The sequence below is a fragment of the Tupaia chinensis genome, unplaced genomic scaffold (assembly GCF_000334495.1).
Source record: "Tupaia chinensis unplaced genomic scaffold, TupChi_1.0 Scaffold000037_18, whole genome shotgun sequence".
In the NCBI taxonomy this organism is placed as follows: domain Eukaryota; kingdom Metazoa; phylum Chordata; class Mammalia; order Scandentia; family Tupaiidae; genus Tupaia; species Tupaia belangeri.
In genome coordinates, this window is record NW_006159476.1 from 1,635,523 (window position 1) to 1,656,206 (window position 20,684).

The following is a 20,684-nucleotide window of genomic DNA, read 5'->3' on the forward strand; positions in this document are numbered from 1 at the left end:
GCTCGGGCGGAGGGGGCGGCGCGGGCGGAGGCGGCGGCGCCCTACACGGTGTTGGCGCAGAGCGCGCCTCGCGAAAACGGCTACTCCGACGCCTCTGGCTTCGGTTACTGCTTTCGGGAGCTGCGCGGAGGCGAAGTAAGAAGAGGCTGGTGGGGGTGGGATCCGGAGCGTGCCACCGCGTGGGGGCGCACTTACCCAACACTTCCCCACAGTGTGTGTCCCCGCTGCCCGGGCTCCGGACGCAGGAGGTCTGCTGCAGAGGGGCTGGCTTGGCTTGGGGCGTTCACGACTGTCAGTCGTGCTCGGAGCACCTGGGTAAGTCTCTGGCCGTCCTCAAGGTGTTCGGAGCTTGGGAGGGGTGAGAACCACCGCAGCCCTCCCACGCTACCGGTACATAAACTCCCTTCACAAATGCTAGCCACGCCTCCCCCGTTATGGGGATCGTTTCCAGTGTAGATCTCTCCGTACCATTCTGAGATCACCACCCATTTTCTGACTCTGGCAGCTCTTTTCTCACCCTGCTTTTGTGCCTTGTCCTATCTATGCACTTGGGGAACAGTCCTTGTTCCCCTCTTGGGACAAACAAGCAAAGGTTGACTGCAGTCAAACTTAGGCCCAACGTATTTTGATTTCTCACCCTATCCTCGTCCCTGCCCCCTCCATTGTCGCTCCATCCACCTGTCCCATTTCTTTCCTCTCTCCACAGGGAACTCTGACCGTGTAGGCTCCCCAGATGGACCTTGTCCAACCGGTTTTGAAAGGGTTAATGGGTCCTGCGAAGGTGAGTTGGTGCGGGGTGATGGGGCCTGTCTCTGGAGGTGAAGCTGGCCAGAATCATGGCAATCATGGCTGAGACTGTTCTGTGACCTCCACAATCTTTGCAGATGTGGATGAATGTGCAACTGGCGGGCGCTGCCAGCATGGGGAGTGTGCAAACACGCGTGGTGGGTACACGTGTGTGTGCCCTGATGGCTTCCTGCTCGACTCATCCCGCAGCAGCTGCATCTGTGAGTCTCCTGCAGGAGGCTGAGGCTGGATCCCAAGCCCTTCCTGCCCTCAGACCACATCCCAGAGAATCCCCTGCCTTTAATTCTCAAGACTCCCAGGTCCCCCTCAGTCAGTCCCCAAGAGTCTCCTCAGAACTTTCCAGGTTCTCATTACCCTCAGACTCCCTGGGCCATTTTCAGAACCCCTCGAACCTTTTTGGATCTAGATCCCTTCAGATACCCAGACTTTCTGGAGCTCTTCTTAGAGCCCCCAAATCCTCTTGTCTGCTTGGGCCACCAGACCTTCAGATTCTGACATCCTTCTCAGATTTCCTGACTCACTATACCCTGCTCAGGCCCCAGACCCTTCTCCCATCTCCAGATGCCTCAGCTTTCCTTCAGATCCTCTCAGACCTCTCCCAGATGTCCCCTGCAGCCACCAAACCTCCCAGGACCATTTCCCTAGCTCGCAGGTCCCTTTCCCTCAGTTCCACAGTACTCCCAACTCCACCCTGAAGAATTTTCTCCTCTTCCCCCAGCCCAACATGTGATATCGGAGGCGAAGGGGCCCTGCTTCCGCGTGCTCCGTGACGGTGGCTGCTCGCTGCCCATTCTGCGCAACATCACCAAGCAGATCTGCTGCTGTAGCCGCGTGGGCAAGGCCTGGGGCCGGGGCTGCCAGCTCTGCCCACCCTTCGGCTCAGGTGAGCTCCTTGTGTCATGCGCAGTGCTCACTCTAGGCTCTGCCCTCTGACTCTGAGGCTCACCACGCTCAAACCTGGCCAGCCTTGGTTATGCCCACAGTCTCTGAGACCTGAGATCCTCACACTGGAGTGCCCCCAGGGTCCAGCTCCTTGCTCTGCCACTCTTCCCTGAGACACACCTCCCTGATGTCAGGCTGGCCGTCTCCTGAGTTCACTTCCCGACAGTGAGATCCGCTGCCTGTCCAGTGCTATCCCCAGATCTGGCCAAGTCCCCAGCTCCTAAGACACAGCTTTTGGCTTAGGCTCCACCCCAGACACCCCCTCCCTGAGATACCTCCTTGGCATTCCAACTTATACCTAAAACTAAAACTCATATCGGAGTTTCCTTCTCCTCTAAGCCCATATAGACCCCAAACCAGACCTCACCTTCAACTCCGTCCTTGGCACATCCCAAGTGGGGAAAAATGCCTTTGGCCTCACCTTTAACCTGTGATGTGTCCTATTCTTTGACCAGGGCATCATCCATCCCAGCATCTAACCCAAACCCCTGGCACAGCCTCAGGCTAGGCCCTGCGCCCAGCCTAGACTCCCCCGTTTCTCTTTCATTCCCTCCTGGTCTTTGGGCCTTTTTCTGCCCTTCTCCCTTTCCTGTTCCCAGAGGGTTTTCGGGAGATCTGCCCGGCTGGCCCTGGCTACCACTACTCAGCCTCTGACCTCCGCTACAACACCAGACCCCTGGGCCATGAGCCACCTCGAGTGTCCCTCAGCCAGCCACGTGCACCACCGGCCACTGCTCGGCCACCAACAGGTCAGCTGGCTCCTGTAGAAGGGGGTGTCTCGGGAACTAGCAGTTGGCGTAATGGCTATGTTGCTGGACTCCCACGTAGTCGACTACGGTTCGCGTCCTGGACCCGGTGGCTTAAAACTCACGCCAGGCGGGTGTGCGTGCGTGCCCAAGATCCCGCGAGGAGAATGGAGGAGAAGGGATTGTGGCGTGACCATCCCCTCTGGGGGGTAATTTCTTGCTTTCTGTCTCTATGTCTCTCTCTGTCTGTCTGGAGAGCGCACACGCCCTATAGCAAAAACCTCTCAAAAAAAAAAAAAAAAAAAAAAAAAAAAAAAAAAAAAAAAAAAAAAAAAAAAAGAAGGGGGTGTCTTCAAGTGGCTGCCAAACCCCATAAGGAAAAGAGAAGAAACAGGAGCAGGGACACGTGAATATACTCGCTGATACCCCTTCCTTACCAGGCTTTCTGCCCACCCATCGCCCAGAGCCCCAGCCTGAGCCGCAGCCTGAGTCCCGGCCTGGTCCTGAGCTTCCTGTGCCTAGCATCCCAGCCTGGACTGGCCCTGTGATTCCTGAATCAGGTGCAGTAGAGAGATGGGCACATTACAGCTGGGGTTCACGGGAGGAGGCTCCATCCAAGGCGAAGATTCCAGGATGGAACAAATAGAGATGTCACAAGCAGAGGAATTAAGGAATGGGTGTGACAAGATAAGTGTTTGAGAGTTAAGTGGGTAGTTAGGTCAGGAGCTGAAGACAGACTGGGCTCAAATTCTCTGTCAATTGAAGGAGCCATTAACCTCCTTGAGACTCTATTTTCTCATCTGTATAATGGGGATCACTGTAAGGCTTCAGTGAGATGTCTCTGAAGTACCTCATGTATAGCGTTGAGTTAATGCCTTGCACATAGTGTTTAGTTAATGCTAAATAATTATTTTCCACAGAGGACACTAAGTACATATCTCAGGCAAAGGGTTGAAGAGCAAAATATTGGGGCCAGCAGTTAGCTTAATGGCTATGTTGCTGGACTCCCACGTAGCCAACTGCGGTTCGAGTCCTGGACCCGGTGGCTTCAACTCACGCCGGGCGTGTGTGCGTGCGTGCCCAAGATCCTGAGAGGAGAATGGAGGAGAAGGGCTTGCGGCGTGGCCATCCCCCCTGGGGGTGATTTCTCACTTTCTATCTCTCTGTCTCTCTGTCTTCCTGGTGAGCCCACTCGCCCCATAGCAAAAAAGCAAACAAACAAACAAACAAAACCTCAAAGATGGAAACCTTGCGGGTGGCATTAATAGGGGACTCAGGCAGAGATTCTAGTGAGAATCAAGGATAAAGGAGAGCGGGGATCCGAAGTATAAATTTGGGCTTGGGGAGGGGGCATGATAAAGCTGTTTTAGGCAGACGACCTGAGGAGACAGTAGTGTGATGAAAGGGACAGAGGATTCAGAGATGGGGGAACTCTAGATGACTGCGCCCCCCCCCCAGGTCGCTCATCGAGCATGTGCCAGCGCAATCCCCAGGTCTGTGGCCCAGGACGCTGCATACCCCGGCCCAGCGGCTACACCTGCGCATGTGATTCCGGTTTCCGACTCAGCCCCCAGGGCAGCCGCTGCATTGGTGAGCAGAGAAGTGGACAGAGGCGGGATAGGGTCCTCTGCCTCATCATTGCATGACTAATTCCGTCCGTGCCCTCAGACGTGGACGAATGTCGCCGCATTCCGCCGCCCTGTGCTCCCGGACGCTGCGAGAACACACAGGGCAGTTTCCGCTGCGTGTGCGGCCCAGGCTTCCGAGCTGGCCCGCGGGCTGCGGAATGCCTGGGTGAGGAATCCGCCCTGCCTGGCTCCAGGCCTCACCCCTGCCTGGGTCTCTCCTGCTCTCACTCCAGGACGGCACCCACCCTCCCACGCTTCCCCAGGCGGGTGGCCTTCACTTCCACTCCATCACTGCCCAGGCTCTAAACCGGCCCTTCCAGTCCGGGCCTGGCCCGGCCACTCCATTGGCCCCGCCCCTCCGATATTCCAGACTGGCTTTGGCCCCGAGACCCGGACGTGCTCCACAACTGGTGCTGCCAGTCTGCCCACGACCCCCTATATCACCCCTACCTAGAACTCCGACCTAAAGCCGACCCTTTCCTTCTCTAGCCCCACTCCTGCCTTCCCTTTGCTCAAGTCCCCAAAGCTGCCCTTCTAAGGGCCCGTCCTCCCCAATTTGCCCCCCTCACGGTCTCCCTCTGCCTTCTGTCCTGGCGGGTTCCAGCCTTTGTCCTGCCTTCACCACCCAAACCCCGCCCTCGCCCCGCCTCACCTTAAGCCTACCCACCCCGAGACCCGCCCATCTCCCCGAGCCCGGCTCCAGCCTCGCCCGCGCTCAGGCGCGGCCCCGCCCCTGCCCTTCCCCCTACCTCGGTGCCTTGTCGTCTCCGGGGACTGTCTGCCCCAGTCCCAGCCGCCTGGTTTATGCCCACAGACGTGGACGAATGCCACCGCGTGCCGCCGCCGTGTGACCGCGGGCGCTGCGAGAACACACCAGGCAGCTTCCTGTGCGTGTGCCCGGCCGGGTACCAGGCTGCGCCGCACGGAGCCAGCTGCCAGGGTGAGGGACTGGGAGGGGCCGAGGAGAAAGGGGTGGGGTGGGCTGGGGCAGCGGTGATAAAGGACGGAGAGACTGAGCACTGGGGCGAAGGGAGACTGGTTGATGGAGCCCCGGGCCAGGTTGTGAAAACCAGACAAGTGTCCTGATGGCCATAGTGACAGGGCGATGGAGAGAGCAAGTGATGGGAAACAGAAAGGCTGAGTCATGAAGGATGGAGATGGCAGTAATCAGGGACTGGTGGCAGAGTTGTGGAGGACATAGGAGGAGACTCACTTGAGGGGGCTAGAGACAAAGTTCTGGGGTCCAGCCAGCCTGCTTCATAGGGACTGACTGGAAGTTGGAAGTCCAAATGATGGGGGACAAGGTGGCAGAACGATGGAGGTAGAAAGTCAAAATTATGGGAGGTCCAGGAGGCAGAGTGGAGCACAGGGGAATAATGACCCCACTCTCCTTTGCCCCACATAGATGTGGACGAGTGCACCCAGAGCCCGGGCCTCTGTGGCCGCGGGGTCTGCGAAAACCTGCCCGGCTCTTTCCGCTGTGTTTGCCCGGCTGGCTTCCGGGGCTCAGCGTGTGAAGAGGATGTGGATGAGTGTGCCCAGGAGCCACCGCCCTGCGGGCCAGGCCGCTGTGACAACACAGCTGGCTCCTTTCACTGTGCCTGCCCAGCTGGCTTCCACTCCCGAGGGCCGGGGGCCCCCTGCCAAGGTGAGGGTGCTGAGTTTAACCACCATTTGCAGTGGGGACTAGAGAGCCATTTTGCAGGGCCAGAAGGCAATGTGATGAGGCGCAGCAATGGAAGACAGGCATAGAGGGCTGGCGGGTATGAGAGGCAGGGAGGGTTCAACACCAGTCTTCTCTTTCTCCAAAATAAGAGTGCTCCCCAGTACTCCTCCCTTTCTGAATGATAATCTTATTCTTTTTTTTTTTTTTCTTTTGAGAGGTTTTCGCTATAGGGCGCGTGCGCTCGCCAGACAGACAGAGACAGAGAGAGAGACAGAAAGCGAGAAATCACCCCCCAGGGGGGATGGTCACACCGCAATCCCTTCTCCTCCATTCTCCTCTCGGGATCTTGGGCATGCACGCACACACGCCCGGCGTGAGTTTAAACCACCGGGTCCGGGATGCGAACCGTGGTCTACTACGTAGGAATCCAGCGACATAGCTATTATGCTAACTGCTGGTTCCCAATGATAATCTTATTCTTGTGGGACCCTTGAAGAGGGACAACTGGGGTGGGGAAGGCAACATGGGGGAAGTGGTGCTGTAGCCTCACAGATGGAGAGACTAGTAAATGGGGAAAGGACGAAGTTTATCCTCCTGGGAGGAGGGCACATCCCAGGCAAAGTCTGGTTCAAGACTGGAAGGTTGGGGTGGGTGGAGATGGACCCAAGCCCTCTCCATGGCCCGACTGATCTTCTCTGCCCCAGATGTGGACGAGTGTGCCCACAGTCCCCCACCCTGCGCCTACGGTCGGTGTGAGAACACAGAAGGCAGCTTCCGGTGTGTCTGCCCCGCTGGCTTCCAACCCAACGCTGCTGGCTCCGAGTGCGAGGGTGAGGCCGGGAGGGAGGAGTGTGACTGGCTAAGGGGGGTATTGGGTCACTCCTTCAAGGCCACCTCTCCCCTGCCCTTCCAGATGTGGATGAGTGTGAGAACTACCTAGCTTGTCCTGGGCAGGAGTGCGTGAACTCACCCGGCTCGTTCCAGTGCAGGGCCTGTCCCGTTGGCCACCACCTGCACCATGGCAGATGCACTGGTGAGACCAGGCCCTGGCTGTAATCTTGTACCTGCCTCATGATCTGACCAGATCATGACCCTTGACCGAGACATCATCCTGATCTGCCCATAACCTTCTGACCTGGACCTCAATCCCCTTACCTGGACCTCAACCCCCACAACCTGTGACTGCTGACACTGTGACCCATGAACTCTCAACTTGACTGTGACATTTGACCCTAACCATGACCCTTACTGATATCCCTGACCACAAACCTGATAGTAACTGTGACAGTTGTGGCCCTGAGTGTGACCTGTAACACCAGAATTTGACTGTGGCATCTGATCCTAACCATAACCTTTGACTGTACCCTTGACCACAGCCCCTGACTCTGTGACCCTTGATCTGGTCACTTATTGTCCTACCTCTTCTCAGAATCTCATTCCTGGAACCTTATTGGAATTCATGAGCCCTGACCTCAAACCCTGACTTGAGGCAAAATTCTGAACCCTTACTGTCACCTCCAACCCTAACTGGTGTCAGATTCCAGTCACTGACTCTGACCTTTGACTTAGCAGAATCCCATCCAATGACCTTCGTTTATACTACTTGACCCTTTACCCTCATTAAGTTTTTACCCTTTTATTCCCTGACCCCAGAAACCCAGGCTTGAACCATACCCAGTCAAGGTTCCCAGAACCAGGGAACCTCAGTCTGCCCTACCCACCTTTCGCATGGAGCCCTCATTCCATCCCCAATTCAAGAGACTCCCATCACCTCTCCCAGGCCTCCCTGCTCCGTGTGTCTAGACTGGAGCCCTTCTGAAACCCCTATTCTCACAGATGTAGACGAATGCAGTACGGGCGCCCCCTGCGGTCTCCACGGCCACTGCACTAACACCGAAGGCTCTTTCCGCTGCAGCTGCACTCCGGGCTACCGGGCGCCATCCGGCCGGCCAGGGCCCTGTACAGGTGGGCAGCTTGGGGACCCGCTAAAGACCTCTGGAGTGGGGCCTGGGCTCCTAGGCAAAGCCTGCTGGGAGGGTGGAAGCTGGACTTAGGAACTATAGGAGGAACTCAGACATCAACAATCGGGGCTGTGGTTCGGAGGTGGGACTCATGCCTGCGTGGACGGGTCCGGTGACCCCACAGCCTTGTCTTTTTTGTACCCTAGACGTGAACGAGTGCCTGGAGGGCGACTTTTGCTTCCCCCATGGCGAGTGCCTCAATACCGACGGTTCTTTCTCCTGTACCTGTGCCCCCGGCTACCGGCCCGGACCCCGCGGAGCCTCTTGCCTCGGTCCGTACCCAGGCTGGGCCTGGACCCGGAAAGGGTGGGCTTAAAAACAGGAAAAGGCGGGACGAAGAGAGGAGAACGAAATAGAGAATCTCAGTTTTTAGCTGGGGTCGTCATGCATCGTAGGGGCAGGGCTGGCTGAGATCTCCACGCGGCGACCGTGGAGAAGAGCGGAGAGGCTAGGGAAAAGGCGGAGTCTAGTTGCTCAGCGATAGGAAAGGACCTGCCTGTCTAAATGCGCCGAGGGCGGGGCTTGTAGGGAAGGGCGGAGCCTAAGGCAGGTGGGGAAGGCGTTGAAGGGTTTGGAGCCACGAGGGGCGGGGAAAGGGCAGTGGAGGGGTGTACCTACCCCGGACAGAGCCAGGGAAGAACACGAGCCCGGCTTTCGGACACCGTGTCCTGCAGACGTGGACGAGTGCAGCGAGGAGGACCTGTGCCAGAGCGGCATCTGTACTAACACCGACGGCTCCTTCGAGTGCATCTGTCCTCCTGGACACCGCGCCGGCCCGGACCTCGCCTCCTGCCTCGGTGAGAGGCCCTATTCGGGTCTGATCCCCCCTCCCTCCTCAGACTGCCCGACTCCTTCGTTCGCCCCCACCTCTGCCTTTCCTCTGCTGCTTCCTCCTTTCCTCCCTTCCCCTTTCCAGATTCTCTCACCCCTCCTCTTTTACCCCCCATCTCCGCTCCTTGACTCCCTCCCTGCCCTTCCGCAGCTTCTCCTCCTCCCCCTTCTGCACGTCTTTTCCCTCCTCGACACCCCCACCTTGCTTCCCTGCTTACCCCATCTGACCACCCTGCCTTCCTCTTTAGATGTGGACGAATGTCGCGAGCGAGGCCCAGCCCTGTGCGGGTCCCAACGCTGTGAAAACTCCCCCGGCTCCTACCGGTGTGTCCGGGACTGTGATCCGGGCTACCACGCAGGCCCCGAGGGCACTTGCGACGGTGAGGCGACTTCCCCACAACCCCTACCCAATGTCCCTGCCAGGTCCCACTTCGCGTTGCTGAACACTGCTCCCCTCCTCCACACTGTTCTGGGGAGCAGTGCCCTGCCTTATAGAGGGGAAGGGAAGGGGCCCCACAACCTAAACCCTTTTTGCTGTATCTTTGTGGGAGACAAAAGCTACCATTGTGTCCTTGTATTTTCTTGTGCCCGCTGGGGGTTGTGGGGGGTGAGGGGTGGGGCACGGGGTTGGAGTGAGGGACTGAAGGCCAAGCCCCTCATCCAGAAGCAGCCCACACTGCCTCTGCAGCCGAAGCAGGTCCCCATTTTCGTCTGTACCCCAGGAAGACATCTCCTAACTGTAGGAATTGTAGGGCCTCTTCTCTTCCTAATATAAATTTGGACTTGTCCTTTCCCCATCCTCTACCACTCATTCTGCTTCCAGCCGCCCCTCCAAAGAAGCACCAACCCTGACTGCCCTGAGCCCCATCCTTTTCCAAGGCCAAATTCCCCAAAGTTTCTCCAAATGCAGGCTCCTGCCCTTTAAACTTGGCCCTCCCATTCATTTCTTAGGACTCTGTTCCTTACCATTCCTCAGACTTCTTGAGCACTTGGAAACATAGGCCCACCCCCTTCTTGTCTGTATTTTGCTGTCTGTCCCTTGTCTACTGTTCTTGCTTTCCAGGACTTCCTTGGAGGTGGACAGACAACACACACACATATCGAGGGGATGGTGTGGGGGGTCAGCATTTTATGGAACACGTGAAACAAAATGACTGTGGGCTACCTTTGACTCTGGCTGCTAGACCTCTGACTCACAGAAGTCTAGTTTCATGCGCTCTCATTCACTAGTCCCACAACAGTTCATTAAGCACCTATTTGGTCCAAAAGGAAGTGAGTCAGATGAAAACCCCTATTGTCATGGAGCTAACATTCTTAGAGTATTGAGACAAACAAGTATATCATTTACATATCTATAAATTGAAATTTTATTTATTTTTGGAGAGGTTTTATGCTGTAAATTGATATTTTATTTATTTATTTTTTGGAGAGGTTTTTTTCTGTACGCTCGCCAGAGAGACAGAAAGCAAGAAATCACTCCCCAAGGGGGATGGTCACACTGCAATCCCTTCTCCTCCATTCTCCTCTCGGGATCTTGGGCACGCACGCACATGTGCCCAGCGTGAGTTTAAGCCACCAGGTCCGAGACTTGAACCGCAGTTGATTACATGGGAGTCCAGTGACATAACCATTATGCCACCTGCTGGTCCCTAAATTGAAAATTTCTTCAGCAAATAATTTGGGGGCACACACTCTGTGTCAGGCACTTTTCTATGCCTTAGGGATATGGGGAGGCACGACACACACAAGTCCCTTTTGTTGTGGAGTTTGTATTCTAGGGAGGTGACAGCATAGCAGTAAATACGAGTGTATGGCATATCGTCAGGTTTAAGAAGGAAGAAAGGCTAGTCTTTGGCGCAGTCAGTAGTGTCCTGAGCTGCAGTGCGGGAGGCCACATGGCGGACTAGAGATCAGACACAGCACTGTGACCTGAAACAGGTGGGTGCATGTGTGTGCCCATGATCCCGATGAGCTGGAGGGCTAGAGGAAGTAGATGCAGGTGTGAGGAGACCCCGTCAAAGGTGCTTCTTTCTCTCCACTCCCTTTTTCTTGCTGTGGTTTGTGTGTGCATGTGCTCTTTATCATGAGTAAAATAACATAAGCAGAGCCAGCAGGTGGTGTGGAGGTTAAGGCGATGGATCCCATGTGGCAGGCTATATGGTTTGAGTCCTGGACCCAGAAGCTTGAAAACCATACCGGGCACATGTACATTTACACCGGGATTGCAGTTTGGCCTCCACCCGGGGGGTGATTTCTCACTTTGGCGAGTGTATATGCCATATAGGAAAAACAAACAAACAAAATAATAAAATAACATAAACACAAAACAAAGTAGGTGGAGGGGGTACCATGAGGGCTTGACCTTGACCTTGACCTAGACATCTGAGTGAAACGAGGGAGGGAGCCATGCAGATAGCTGAGAGGGGACTGTTCCCTAGCAGACAGAACAGCAAGTGCAAAAGTAAAACCCCGCTCAGACTCCTAAAATACCAGACTCAGAGAGACATCTCAGTCATGGGGATTGGAAGTGGCGGCAGGAACCTGTGAATCCAGGCCTTTGAGTCGGTCTCTTCCCTCTCTTTCCTCTCCTCCTCTCTCTGCTGCAGATGTGGATGAGTGCCAAGAATATGGCTCTTTGATTTGTGGAGCCCAGCGCTGTGAGAACACCCCTGGCTCCTACCGCTGCACACCGGCCTGTGATCCTGGATATCAACCTACGCCAGAGGGTGTATGCCAGGGTGGGTGTCCTTGGACATTGGTGAGATGTGGAGGGGACTGAACTCCAGAGATGGCCTAACTGTCTGGTGTTGCAGATGTGGATGAATGCCGGAACCGGTCCTTCTGTGGTGCCCATGCCGTGTGCCAGAACCTGCCAGGCTCCTTCCAGTGCCTCTGTGACCAGGGATATGAGGGGGCGAGGGACGGGCGTCACTGCGTGGGTACGGGGCTCCAGGGGCTGGTTGGGACCTGGGTGGGGTGGGGAAGAGGTCGGTCAGGTCCTGCTCCTCCATACAGCTGAATGCATACGAACTTTAGGGTTGTGGAATTTAGACTTGGAATATAAGGGCATCTTTACATCACTCAAAACTGTTCCAGTAGCAAGTGACAGAAACTTTACTTGTTCAGGGTTTTCTTGTTTTTCTTTTTGCCATGTTAACTATTTTTTTAAGAATTATTTTATTTAACTTGTATTTATTTATTTTAATTTGACCTGAGAGGGACAGAGTGAGAGTGAGGGAGAGAGAGAGGGAGAGGGAAAGTGAGAAAGCAAGCCACCAGATCCAAGACTCAAACCATGGTCGGCCATGTGGGAATCCAGCTCCCCTAACCAGCACACTGGCCCCTCCTATATGTACTTTTAGAAAATATATAAAGTGGGCCAGCCAGGTGGCATGGTGGTTAAGGCGACTGGATCCTACATAAGCAACTGTGGAGTTCAAGTCCCAGATCCAGCAGCTTAAAAAAACGTGTGTGTGTGTGTGTGTGTTTGTGTGTGTGTGTGTCCAAAATCCTGAGAGGAGAGTGAAGGAGAAGGGATTGTAGCATGGCCATCCTCCCTGGGGGATGATTTCTTGCTCTCTGTCCCTCTGTCTCTCTGGCAAGCACACACACCCTATAGCAAAAATTCCTCTTAAAAAAAAAAAAAATTCTTGTGCTGAAGGAGCAGCAGTTAAAGGCTTTGGATTAATATGTGGCCGACTGCAGTTTGAGTCCCAGACCTGGTGACTTGGTTTCTCGCTTCCTCTTTCTTTTTCTCTGATCAAATCAAAAAATAATAATAACAAATGGAATAAAATAAATAAATCAATAAATAAATATTTAAAAATATATATAAAGTGTGTAAAGTACACTAATCCTTTTTTTTTTAAGAATTATTTTATTTATCTCTGTTTGTTTATGTATTTTAATTTGACCAGAGAGGGACAGAGTGAGAGGGAGAGAGGAAAAGCGAGAAAGCAAGTCGCCAGGTCTGGGACTCAAACTGCCATTGGCGATGTGGGAGTCCAGTGCCCTTAACCACCAGGCCACCTGCCGCCATCCCCAGCCCCACCTCCCGCCCTTTTAAAGTTTTTGCCATAGGGTGGAAAGAGTAAGAGGGAAAGTGAGAAATCACTCCCCAGAAGGGATGGCCATACCATAGTCCCTTCTCCATTCTTCGTCTGGGATTTTGGGCAGGCAAAAGTACACTAGTCTTAAGTGTATGTGAACATTTTCTCCAACATTGTATGAGGAAAATTTCTAAGCACACAACAAACTGAAAAGATTAGAGAGTGAACACCTGCATACTCATGATCTAGATTATTTTATTATACTTTCTCCCTCACGTATCTGTCCATTAACCTCCAATTGTTTTGGACAGATTTAAAAGTAAACTGCAGGCATTAGTATACTTCCCCCTGTATTCTTCAATATGTATATCACTTATCACAGCTCAAAGTGTGTTTACAGACATTTTAATTTGAGGTTCAATTTTTATAGTGATATGCATGAATCTTTTTTTTTTTTTTTTTTGAGAGGTTTTTGCTATAGGGTGAGTGCACTCACCAGAAAGAGAGAGACAGGGGGTATGGCCACACTACGATCCCTTCTCCTCCATTCTCCTCTCAGGATCTTGGGCACACACGCACACGCACCCAGCGTGAGTTTAAGCCACTGGGTCTGGGACTCGAACCATGGTCAACTACATGGAGTCCAGCGACATAGCCATTACGCTAACTGCTGGTCCCATGCATGAATCTTAATTATGTATTTTCTTAAATTTTCACAAATCCAAATATGATAGACTTTATTTCTTTGTTTTTGTTTTGTTTTGCATGTGTGCTCACCAGAGAGAGATAGAAAGCAAGAAATCACTTCCCAAGGGGATGGCCATGCCACAATCCCTTCTCCTTCAGTCTCCTCTTGGGATTTTGGGCACGCACGCACATGTACACAACATGAGTTTTAAACTACTGGGTCCAGGACTCAAACTGTGGTCGACTACGTAGGAGACCAGTGATGTAACGATTACACCATCTGCTGGTCCCAAGAACCAGGAATTTTAACAAGGCTATCTCTTTCTCTCTCTCTCTCTCTCTCTCTCTCTCTCAGCGTGCTTTTCTCTAGTAGACTTCTTTTCCAGGGGACTTGTTCTTCACAATGATAAGGAAGGCTGTAGCACATCTGGGTTAACTTCCTCAGCGTAGTAGCCCAAGAGCTAAGGGGCAAGGCTCATATTTTTTGGAGAGATTTTTGCTATAGTGCTTGACAGAGAGAGAGAGAGAGACAGAAAGTGAGAAATCACCCGCTGGTAGGATGGGCCGCTACAATCCCTTCTCCTCCATTTTCTTCTCAGGATTTTGGGCACGGATGTACATACACTCATTGCTGGGTCTGGGACTCGAACCACAATCGACTACATGGGAGTCCAGCAACATAGCCATTATGCCATCTGCTGGTTCCAAGGGGGCAAGGTCCTTTTTTGGTATTTCTAGAAAAGTCCCAGGACTGGCTTTAATTGGCCCAGCATGGGCACTGCCTGTCTTTGAACCAGAGGAATGCAGTAATTTGACTGGTTGTGCTTGACATTTATGCCTTACTCACAAGGCACTGGTGGAAAAAGGGGCACAGGCTGCCCACAGAAATTCAGGACTTGTCCCCAGAAGAGAAGTGGAAAGGGGTCTTGGTCAATAGAAATACTCGTTAGCCTTTCGACCTTTGGAATCACAGAATTTTATAACCATTGTTGTCTCCAACTCACAGATGTGAATGAATGTGAAACACTACAGGGTGTGTGTGGAGCTGCCCTGTGTGAAAATGTCGAAGGCTCCTTCCTCTGTGTCTGCCCCACCAGCCCTGAGGAGTTTGACCCCATGACTGGACGTTGTGTTCCGCCAAGAACATCTGCTGGTGAGACTAATATGTTTATTGACCTGATGGCTGCTGGCCTTGCAGGAAAATGGTGTGATCTAACTCTTCCTCCTGTAGAGAGCTGCCAAGCTGCCATCAGTTAAATGCTGTCATTTTAGACAACAACAGCAAACAATTTCAGAACATATGGATTAACGTGGGTATTGGGACTTCCCAGGAGAACTAGTCCTGGTCCCAATTCTATTAGATGCTTTTATTCAATAAATATTTCAGAGCATCCATGATGTTCAGGTCCTATTCTGGGCACTGAGGGCATAGTAGTGACTAGGAAAGATCACTGTGTCCTCAAGGGGCTCATAGTCCACAGGGAACAAACATAGGTATCACCAGATAGTGACAACCAAAGAAATCAGGACAGGAGGGAAAAGCACAGGCCAGAGGAATGGAGCCATGATGGGGCAAACCTAGGGGTTTTTTTTGAGGAAGTAACTGGCCCAGCCTGAGAAGAGGGAAGAAGGGCTTCCTGTAGGAGCTGTCTGAACTGTGAGTGGTAGGATGAGCAGAAATTAGCCAGATGAACTGTGAGGAGGGCATTCTGGGCAGAGGACGCAGCAAGGCCAAAGGTCTGGCAAGGCAGGAGGGAGGCATGGCACATTTGAAGAACTGAAATAAGCATAGCATGGCATGATTTGGAGGGCAAAGGAAGGGCTGGGGAGAGAGGATGGCGAAGGAGACTGGGTGTTGCATTCTGGTCTTGCCACAGCCAGGAGGAGGGCGCTGTGAAGCCATGGAAGGGTTTTGCACAGGAAAGGGCTAAAACCAGGTTTTGAAACTTCCCTTTGCTGCTGTGTGAAGGTGATTGAAGAGGGTGATACTGGAGGCTGGGAGCCTAGGGAGCAGGCTGGGACAGGGACCTGGGCAGGAGAGACAGGGCTGGACCACTGTAGGGGCCACAGGAAGGGAGCAGAAGGGAATAGAGGAACACCCAAGAGACCAAGGACAGTGTCCTGCCTGGTGGGTGGGGGACTGTGTCCAGGACGGGTTGTGGTATGAAGACTAAGTCAGTTTGGGACACAGTGGATGTGAAGACCCAAGTTGCCATCCAGAATCCATTTTCTACCCACCCCAAACTGTGGCCATGATCAGTGAGACACCTGGGAGAGTGTGAGATGGGAGGCAAGAGACGCAGGTGACAGAGGTCAAAGTGGGACCGAGACAGTGACAGAGGGATGAGAAACAAGGTGTCTGGGGCCGGCAAGTGGCATGGTGGTTAAACACAGTTCAAGTCTCAGACCTGGTGGCTTGCTTTCTCACTCCCTCTCTCTCTCTCTGATCAAACTGGAAAATAATAATGATAATAATAATAAATAAAGTTAAATGAAATAATTCTTAAAAAAAAAAAAAAAAAGAAAGAAATAAGGTGTCTGGTTCTGGCACGAATGACTGGTGCCTGCTAAGCCTGTTTCCCCATCTTAGGTGTGGGGGAGGGAGGCTGGAAGCTGGACTAAAGCCCCTTGTCTCCCCAGGCACATTCCCAGGCTCACAGCCCCAGGCACCTGCCAGTCCCAGTTTGCCTGCCAGGCCACCCCCGCCGCCTCCACCCCGCAGGCCCAGCACACCTAGACAGGGCCCTGTGGGCAGTGGGCGCCGGGAGTGCTACTTTGACACAGCAGCCCCCGATGCATGTGACAACATCCTGGCACGGAACGTGACATGGCAGGAGTGCTGCTGTACCGTGGGCGAGGGCTGGGGCAGCGGCTGCCGAATCCAGCAGTGCCCTGGCACCGAGACAGGTAGGCCTGGGCTGGAGGGTGGACACAGGGCTGAGGGTGACGGGAGTGGGAAAGGGGACGTTTCTGGATGCTGCCAGGGCAGAAGTGAGCTGCCAGGCAGGTGCATGGATGTGCATGATGTTAAGAGAGGCACAAACAGGCGTGGGGCCTGAGGACCTGGGCAAAGGATGGGCGCGGGGCAGGAAGAAGCCCTGACACAGGAGGGCCTGGGCAGTCAGGACCCTGGGCAGGGGCTAGGAGGCCAGAGTCTAGGCTCAGCGGGTCTCTCTGTGCAGTGGAGTACCAGTCACTGTGCCCCCATGGCCGCGGCTACCTGGCACCCAGTGGAGACCCAAGCCTGCGAAGAGGTGAGGCTTCACTTGAGCTGTGACCCACCCTCATCTCCCAGCCCCAGCTCCGTCTCCACTCTCCCTGTTTTCTTTATCTCTGTCTCTTACTCTGCCTGTTTCTCTGTATCTGTCTCTCCCACCCCATGCTTTCTCCTATCTGTCCCACTCCTGCTCTTTTTCTATCTGTACTTCTGTGACTCTATGCCCATCTCTGTCTCTGTCTTCCCTGGTTGCACCCTGCAGTGCACGCCCCTCCCCCCATCCAGCCCGCCCCCATCTCTCTTGGTGGGGGGCGGGCCTCTGACCACCCTTCTCGCAGACGTGGACGAGTGCCATCTCTTCCGAGACCAGGTGTGGAACCCGCTCCGGGGCTCCTCCTGTTCCTGCAGCAACGGCTACTACTACCACACCCAGAGGCTGGAGTGCATTGGTACAAGCCCCACATCCACCACCACCACTCCCCTCTCTCCCAGCCCAGGCCACGCCAGCCCCGCTCTGGAATGTGGCCACCACCAGCGGGAAGTCCTTCCTGGAGTCTAGACTCCATCTGTCACTGTCAAAGAGCTGGGAAGAGAACTGGGAAATGGTAGAGGGCGGGGAGGGCGCTGAGGCACCTGCTTCCTAACCACCCCCCAACCCCACCCCTGTCCCTGCTCCTTAGATAATGACGAGTGCGCCGATGAGGAGCCCGCCTGTGAGGGCGGCCGCTGCGTCAACACCGTGGGCTCTTACCACTGCACGTGTGAACCCCCGCTGGTGCTGGACGGCTCACGGCGCCGCTGCGTCTCCAATGAGAGCCAGAGCCTAGGTAACCCCGGCTCAGCCTCGAGCCGCCTCGCCCACTCCTCTGGAAAGCCAAGCCCCTCACAGCGCAGTCTCGCCCACGCCCCCTGGGGGGTACTACTTAGCCTTGTCTTTAAGAGGTCCACTGGCCTAGTGGTTAAATGTGGAGGTGCTAGAGGCAGCCTGGCCATGTGGGCGAGTGCTCGTCGCTTTTGGACCCCGGCTTCCTTTCTGCACATTGGGCGCAAAGCCACTACGTTACAAGGTAGCTGTGAGCAGTTTTACTTCTAAGGACAGAATGGAGCCTAGTTTTAGTAAGTGCTAAATGAGTGCTTCCTGTTTTAGTTTTCTTCTTTTTTGTTTGTCAAAAGGTGTGTACAGTCACCAGAGACAGACACGCAGGGAAAGGAAAAAGCACCTCCCAATGGGGCATGACCATGCCGCAATCCCTTGTCCATTTCTCCATCCTGTCTAGATTTTTGGGCAGGCATGCACATGCACCCCATATGGTTTTTCAAGATGCTGGGCTGGGATATGAACCATACAGTCATGGGATCTGGTTCTCTTAACCACCAGGCCAGGAGGCCAGCCTTACCTGTTCTATTTCTCTGTGTGTCTCTGAGTCTTGGCCTCTTGCCCTCGCTCTGTGGGTTTCTTTCAGCTTTTCTCTGAATCTCTGACACTCTGAATCTGTTTCTAGGTCTCTGATTCTCTTTTCTCTCTCTGCATCTTTTCCTATTTTCTTTGAGTCTGACTCTTGCATGTGCTTATCTTGTCTCCCTGGGTCTTTTCTTTCCCCCCTTTTGAATCTGTCTGACTTTTTCTCTCTCTCTTGGCTCTGTCAATTTCTCTTGAGTCTCCATCTCTTTAATGCACTTTCTCTGTATCTCCCCCACCTTCCTTTGCCCTTTGGCCCAAACTCTCTTCTCCCATTTCCTTTTGCTATAACATCCCCCCACACTCCGAGACTTCAACCAAACAATGCCCAGGGAAGGAAAGGAACTGCCCAGGGTCACACCATCCTCCAGAGACTGGCTGTGTGTAGAGCCCTCTTGGGTGCTGTCTTGTAGTTGTTAATCCCCTTTTCTGCCCTCTCTTCCTGTGTGGAGGCCTCATGCCAGAATAAGCCTTGTCCTCAATCCAGAACCCTGCTCTGAACCTGAGGGAGCCTTAGGGCTTCTGGGAGGCAGATCAGGGCCGACGAGAAGAGTTGTCCATAAGCACAGCAAGGGCTGGGCTGCTCCAGCATTTGGGAGGTCCCAATGCCAATCCTGTCTTGGTGTGTGCTGTCCCCACCCACAGATGACAATCTGGGAGTATGCTGGCAGGAAGTAGGGGCTGACCTCGTGTGTAGTCGCCCCCGACTGGACCGCCAGGCCACCTATACGGAGTGCTGCTGCCTCTATGGAGAGGCCTGGGGCATGGACTGTGCCCTCTGCCCTGCCCAGGACTCAGGTACTGCCCCTGACCCAGGAGGGTGCCAAACCCAGGCCCTCAGATCCCCTAGCTCCTCCCAGACCTGGCCCCTTAGACTCACATGTCATGGCATATCACAGAATCTTGATCTTCAGGTCACATCCCAAAGATTTCCCAGTGTCGGCCACAGAAACCCAAGGCCTGCTAAGCAGATCCTGTCCATAGGTCCCTGAGGTTTGGCCTCCCATATCCTCGACTTCTGGTTTCCCCAGATCCCAAGCCACAGCCCATGAGATACTGTCCCCAAATCCTGGACTTTTAGTCTTAAAATACCAGTTGCTTAGATGCCACCATCCTGGCCCAAAGGTGCCTAAGACCTCAACACACTGCCCAAATATCCCTGAGTCCTGGCTCTTAAAACCTCTCAGTCCCGGGCTGGTAGTTGGTGTGGTGGCTAAAGTGCTGGACTCCCATGGGCAGACCACAGTTTGAGTCCCAGACCTGGTGTATTGCTTTCTCACTCCTCACTTTCCCCCCCCCCGTTCCTCTCCTGGAAAAAAAAAAAAAAAAGCAATAAATAAATAAAATAATTTTTTAAGAAAAAACAAAAAACAAAAAACCTTCTGGGTCTCCCAAAGACCCCCGTCCTGGGTCCTCAGACCTCTAAGTCCTAATGAACCAGACCTCCTCCCATGCGTCCTGCCCCGCAGGCTGCTAGCGGCATCCTGGGGTTCCCCAGTCCAGGTCCCCATCTCATTTCTTCAGATCCCTAGTCTTAGCTCCCAGGGGCCCCCAAAACCCCAGCACCTTGGACTCCAATTCTTAGCTGCAGTCTTAGTATCTTTGATCCTAGCTCCTCCAAATCCCAGTCTCAGTCCTCAGACCCCCAGTCCTGGCTCTGGCAACCCCTCACCCCTCTTCCCATCCAGCTCCACCTTTCAAGCCTCTCACACCTCTGTGCCTCAGCCTAAGGCCCTCACACCCTCTCCTCTGGGCTCCTCTTCCCGGAGGGGCGACGTGAATGGTGGGTACTTATGCAAGCCAGGGCTGATGGTTTGGCTGGACTCCTGTTCACAGATGACTTTGAGGCCCTGTGCAATGTGCTACGCCCCCCTGCGTATGGGCCCCCACGACCAGGTGGCTTTGGACTCCCCTATGAGTATGGCCCAGACTTAGGCCCACCTTATCAGGGCCTCCCCTATGGGCCTGAGTTGTACTCGCCACCTGTGCTGTCCTACGACCCGTACCCACCACCACCTGGGCCCTTTGCCCGCCGTGAGGCCCCTTATGGGGCACCACCCTTCGACATGCCCGACTTTGAGGATGACAGTGGCCCCTACGGTGAACCTGAGGCTCCTGCTCCACCTGGTCCGGGAGCCCGCTGGCCCTACCGGTCCCGTGATACTCGCCGCTCCTTTCCAGAGCCCGAGGAGTCACCTGAAGGTGAGGCTATGTTGGGGAGTGCTGTGGGCCAATGGTGGAGACCAAGACCAGGAATGAGTTTGGAAGAGACAGTAATAAGAGAGCAGGGAGAGAGATACAAAGAGAAGGCAGGGGAGAGGCAGGGTCTGAGAGATGGGAAAACGCAGACGTGATCATCAGAGAGGGCAATGAGAGCAGAGGAGGGATGAAGAGGTACAGAATGAACCGACAGAGATGAGGTGCCCTGCCAGACGGCGTGGTAGTTACGGCAGCTGGATCCCACATGGCTGAGTGCATGGTTCCAGTCCTGGAAAATACGACAGGGGTGTGTGTGTGTGTGTGTGTGTGTGTGTGCCTAACATCCCAAGAGGAGAATTGAGAAGGGACTGAGGCCTGGCCATCCCCCTGGAGGGTGATTTCTCACCTTTTCTCCCTCTCTTTCTCTTTCTC

At 54.1% G+C, this 20,684-nt stretch overlaps 1 protein-coding gene across 1 annotated transcript in view; it reads left to right on the plus strand.

Annotated features, from left to right (window-relative positions):
- The window catches only part of LTBP4 (latent transforming growth factor beta binding protein 4), a 41,101-nt gene that overhangs the window by 16,612 nt on the left and 3,805 nt on the right, over positions 1 to 20,684 (plus strand). Inside the window, exons 9-34 of the mRNA XM_006140497.1 lie at positions 31 to 135; positions 213 to 315; positions 707 to 781; positions 885 to 1,007; positions 1,526 to 1,690; positions 2,349 to 2,498; positions 2,936 to 3,055; positions 3,954 to 4,085; positions 4,164 to 4,289; positions 4,938 to 5,063; positions 5,529 to 5,771; positions 6,494 to 6,619; positions 6,703 to 6,822; positions 7,626 to 7,754; positions 7,957 to 8,082; positions 8,485 to 8,607; positions 8,890 to 9,021; positions 11,248 to 11,379; positions 11,455 to 11,580; positions 14,384 to 14,530; positions 16,018 to 16,284; positions 16,560 to 16,631; positions 16,933 to 17,043; positions 17,275 to 17,421; positions 18,699 to 18,851; positions 19,890 to 20,255. Coding sequence (XP_006140559.1) covers positions 31 to 135; positions 213 to 315; positions 707 to 781; positions 885 to 1,007; positions 1,526 to 1,690; positions 2,349 to 2,498; positions 2,936 to 3,055; positions 3,954 to 4,085; positions 4,164 to 4,289; positions 4,938 to 5,063; positions 5,529 to 5,771; positions 6,494 to 6,619; positions 6,703 to 6,822; positions 7,626 to 7,754; positions 7,957 to 8,082; positions 8,485 to 8,607; positions 8,890 to 9,021; positions 11,248 to 11,379; positions 11,455 to 11,580; positions 14,384 to 14,530; positions 16,018 to 16,284; positions 16,560 to 16,631; positions 16,933 to 17,043; positions 17,275 to 17,421; positions 18,699 to 18,851; positions 19,890 to 20,255 — 3,745 coding nt within the window. The remainder of the gene's footprint in view (positions 1 to 30; positions 136 to 212; positions 316 to 706; positions 782 to 884; positions 1,008 to 1,525; positions 1,691 to 2,348; positions 2,499 to 2,935; positions 3,056 to 3,953; positions 4,086 to 4,163; positions 4,290 to 4,937; positions 5,064 to 5,528; positions 5,772 to 6,493; positions 6,620 to 6,702; positions 6,823 to 7,625; positions 7,755 to 7,956; positions 8,083 to 8,484; positions 8,608 to 8,889; positions 9,022 to 11,247; positions 11,380 to 11,454; positions 11,581 to 14,383; positions 14,531 to 16,017; positions 16,285 to 16,559; positions 16,632 to 16,932; positions 17,044 to 17,274; positions 17,422 to 18,698; positions 18,852 to 19,889; positions 20,256 to 20,684) is intronic.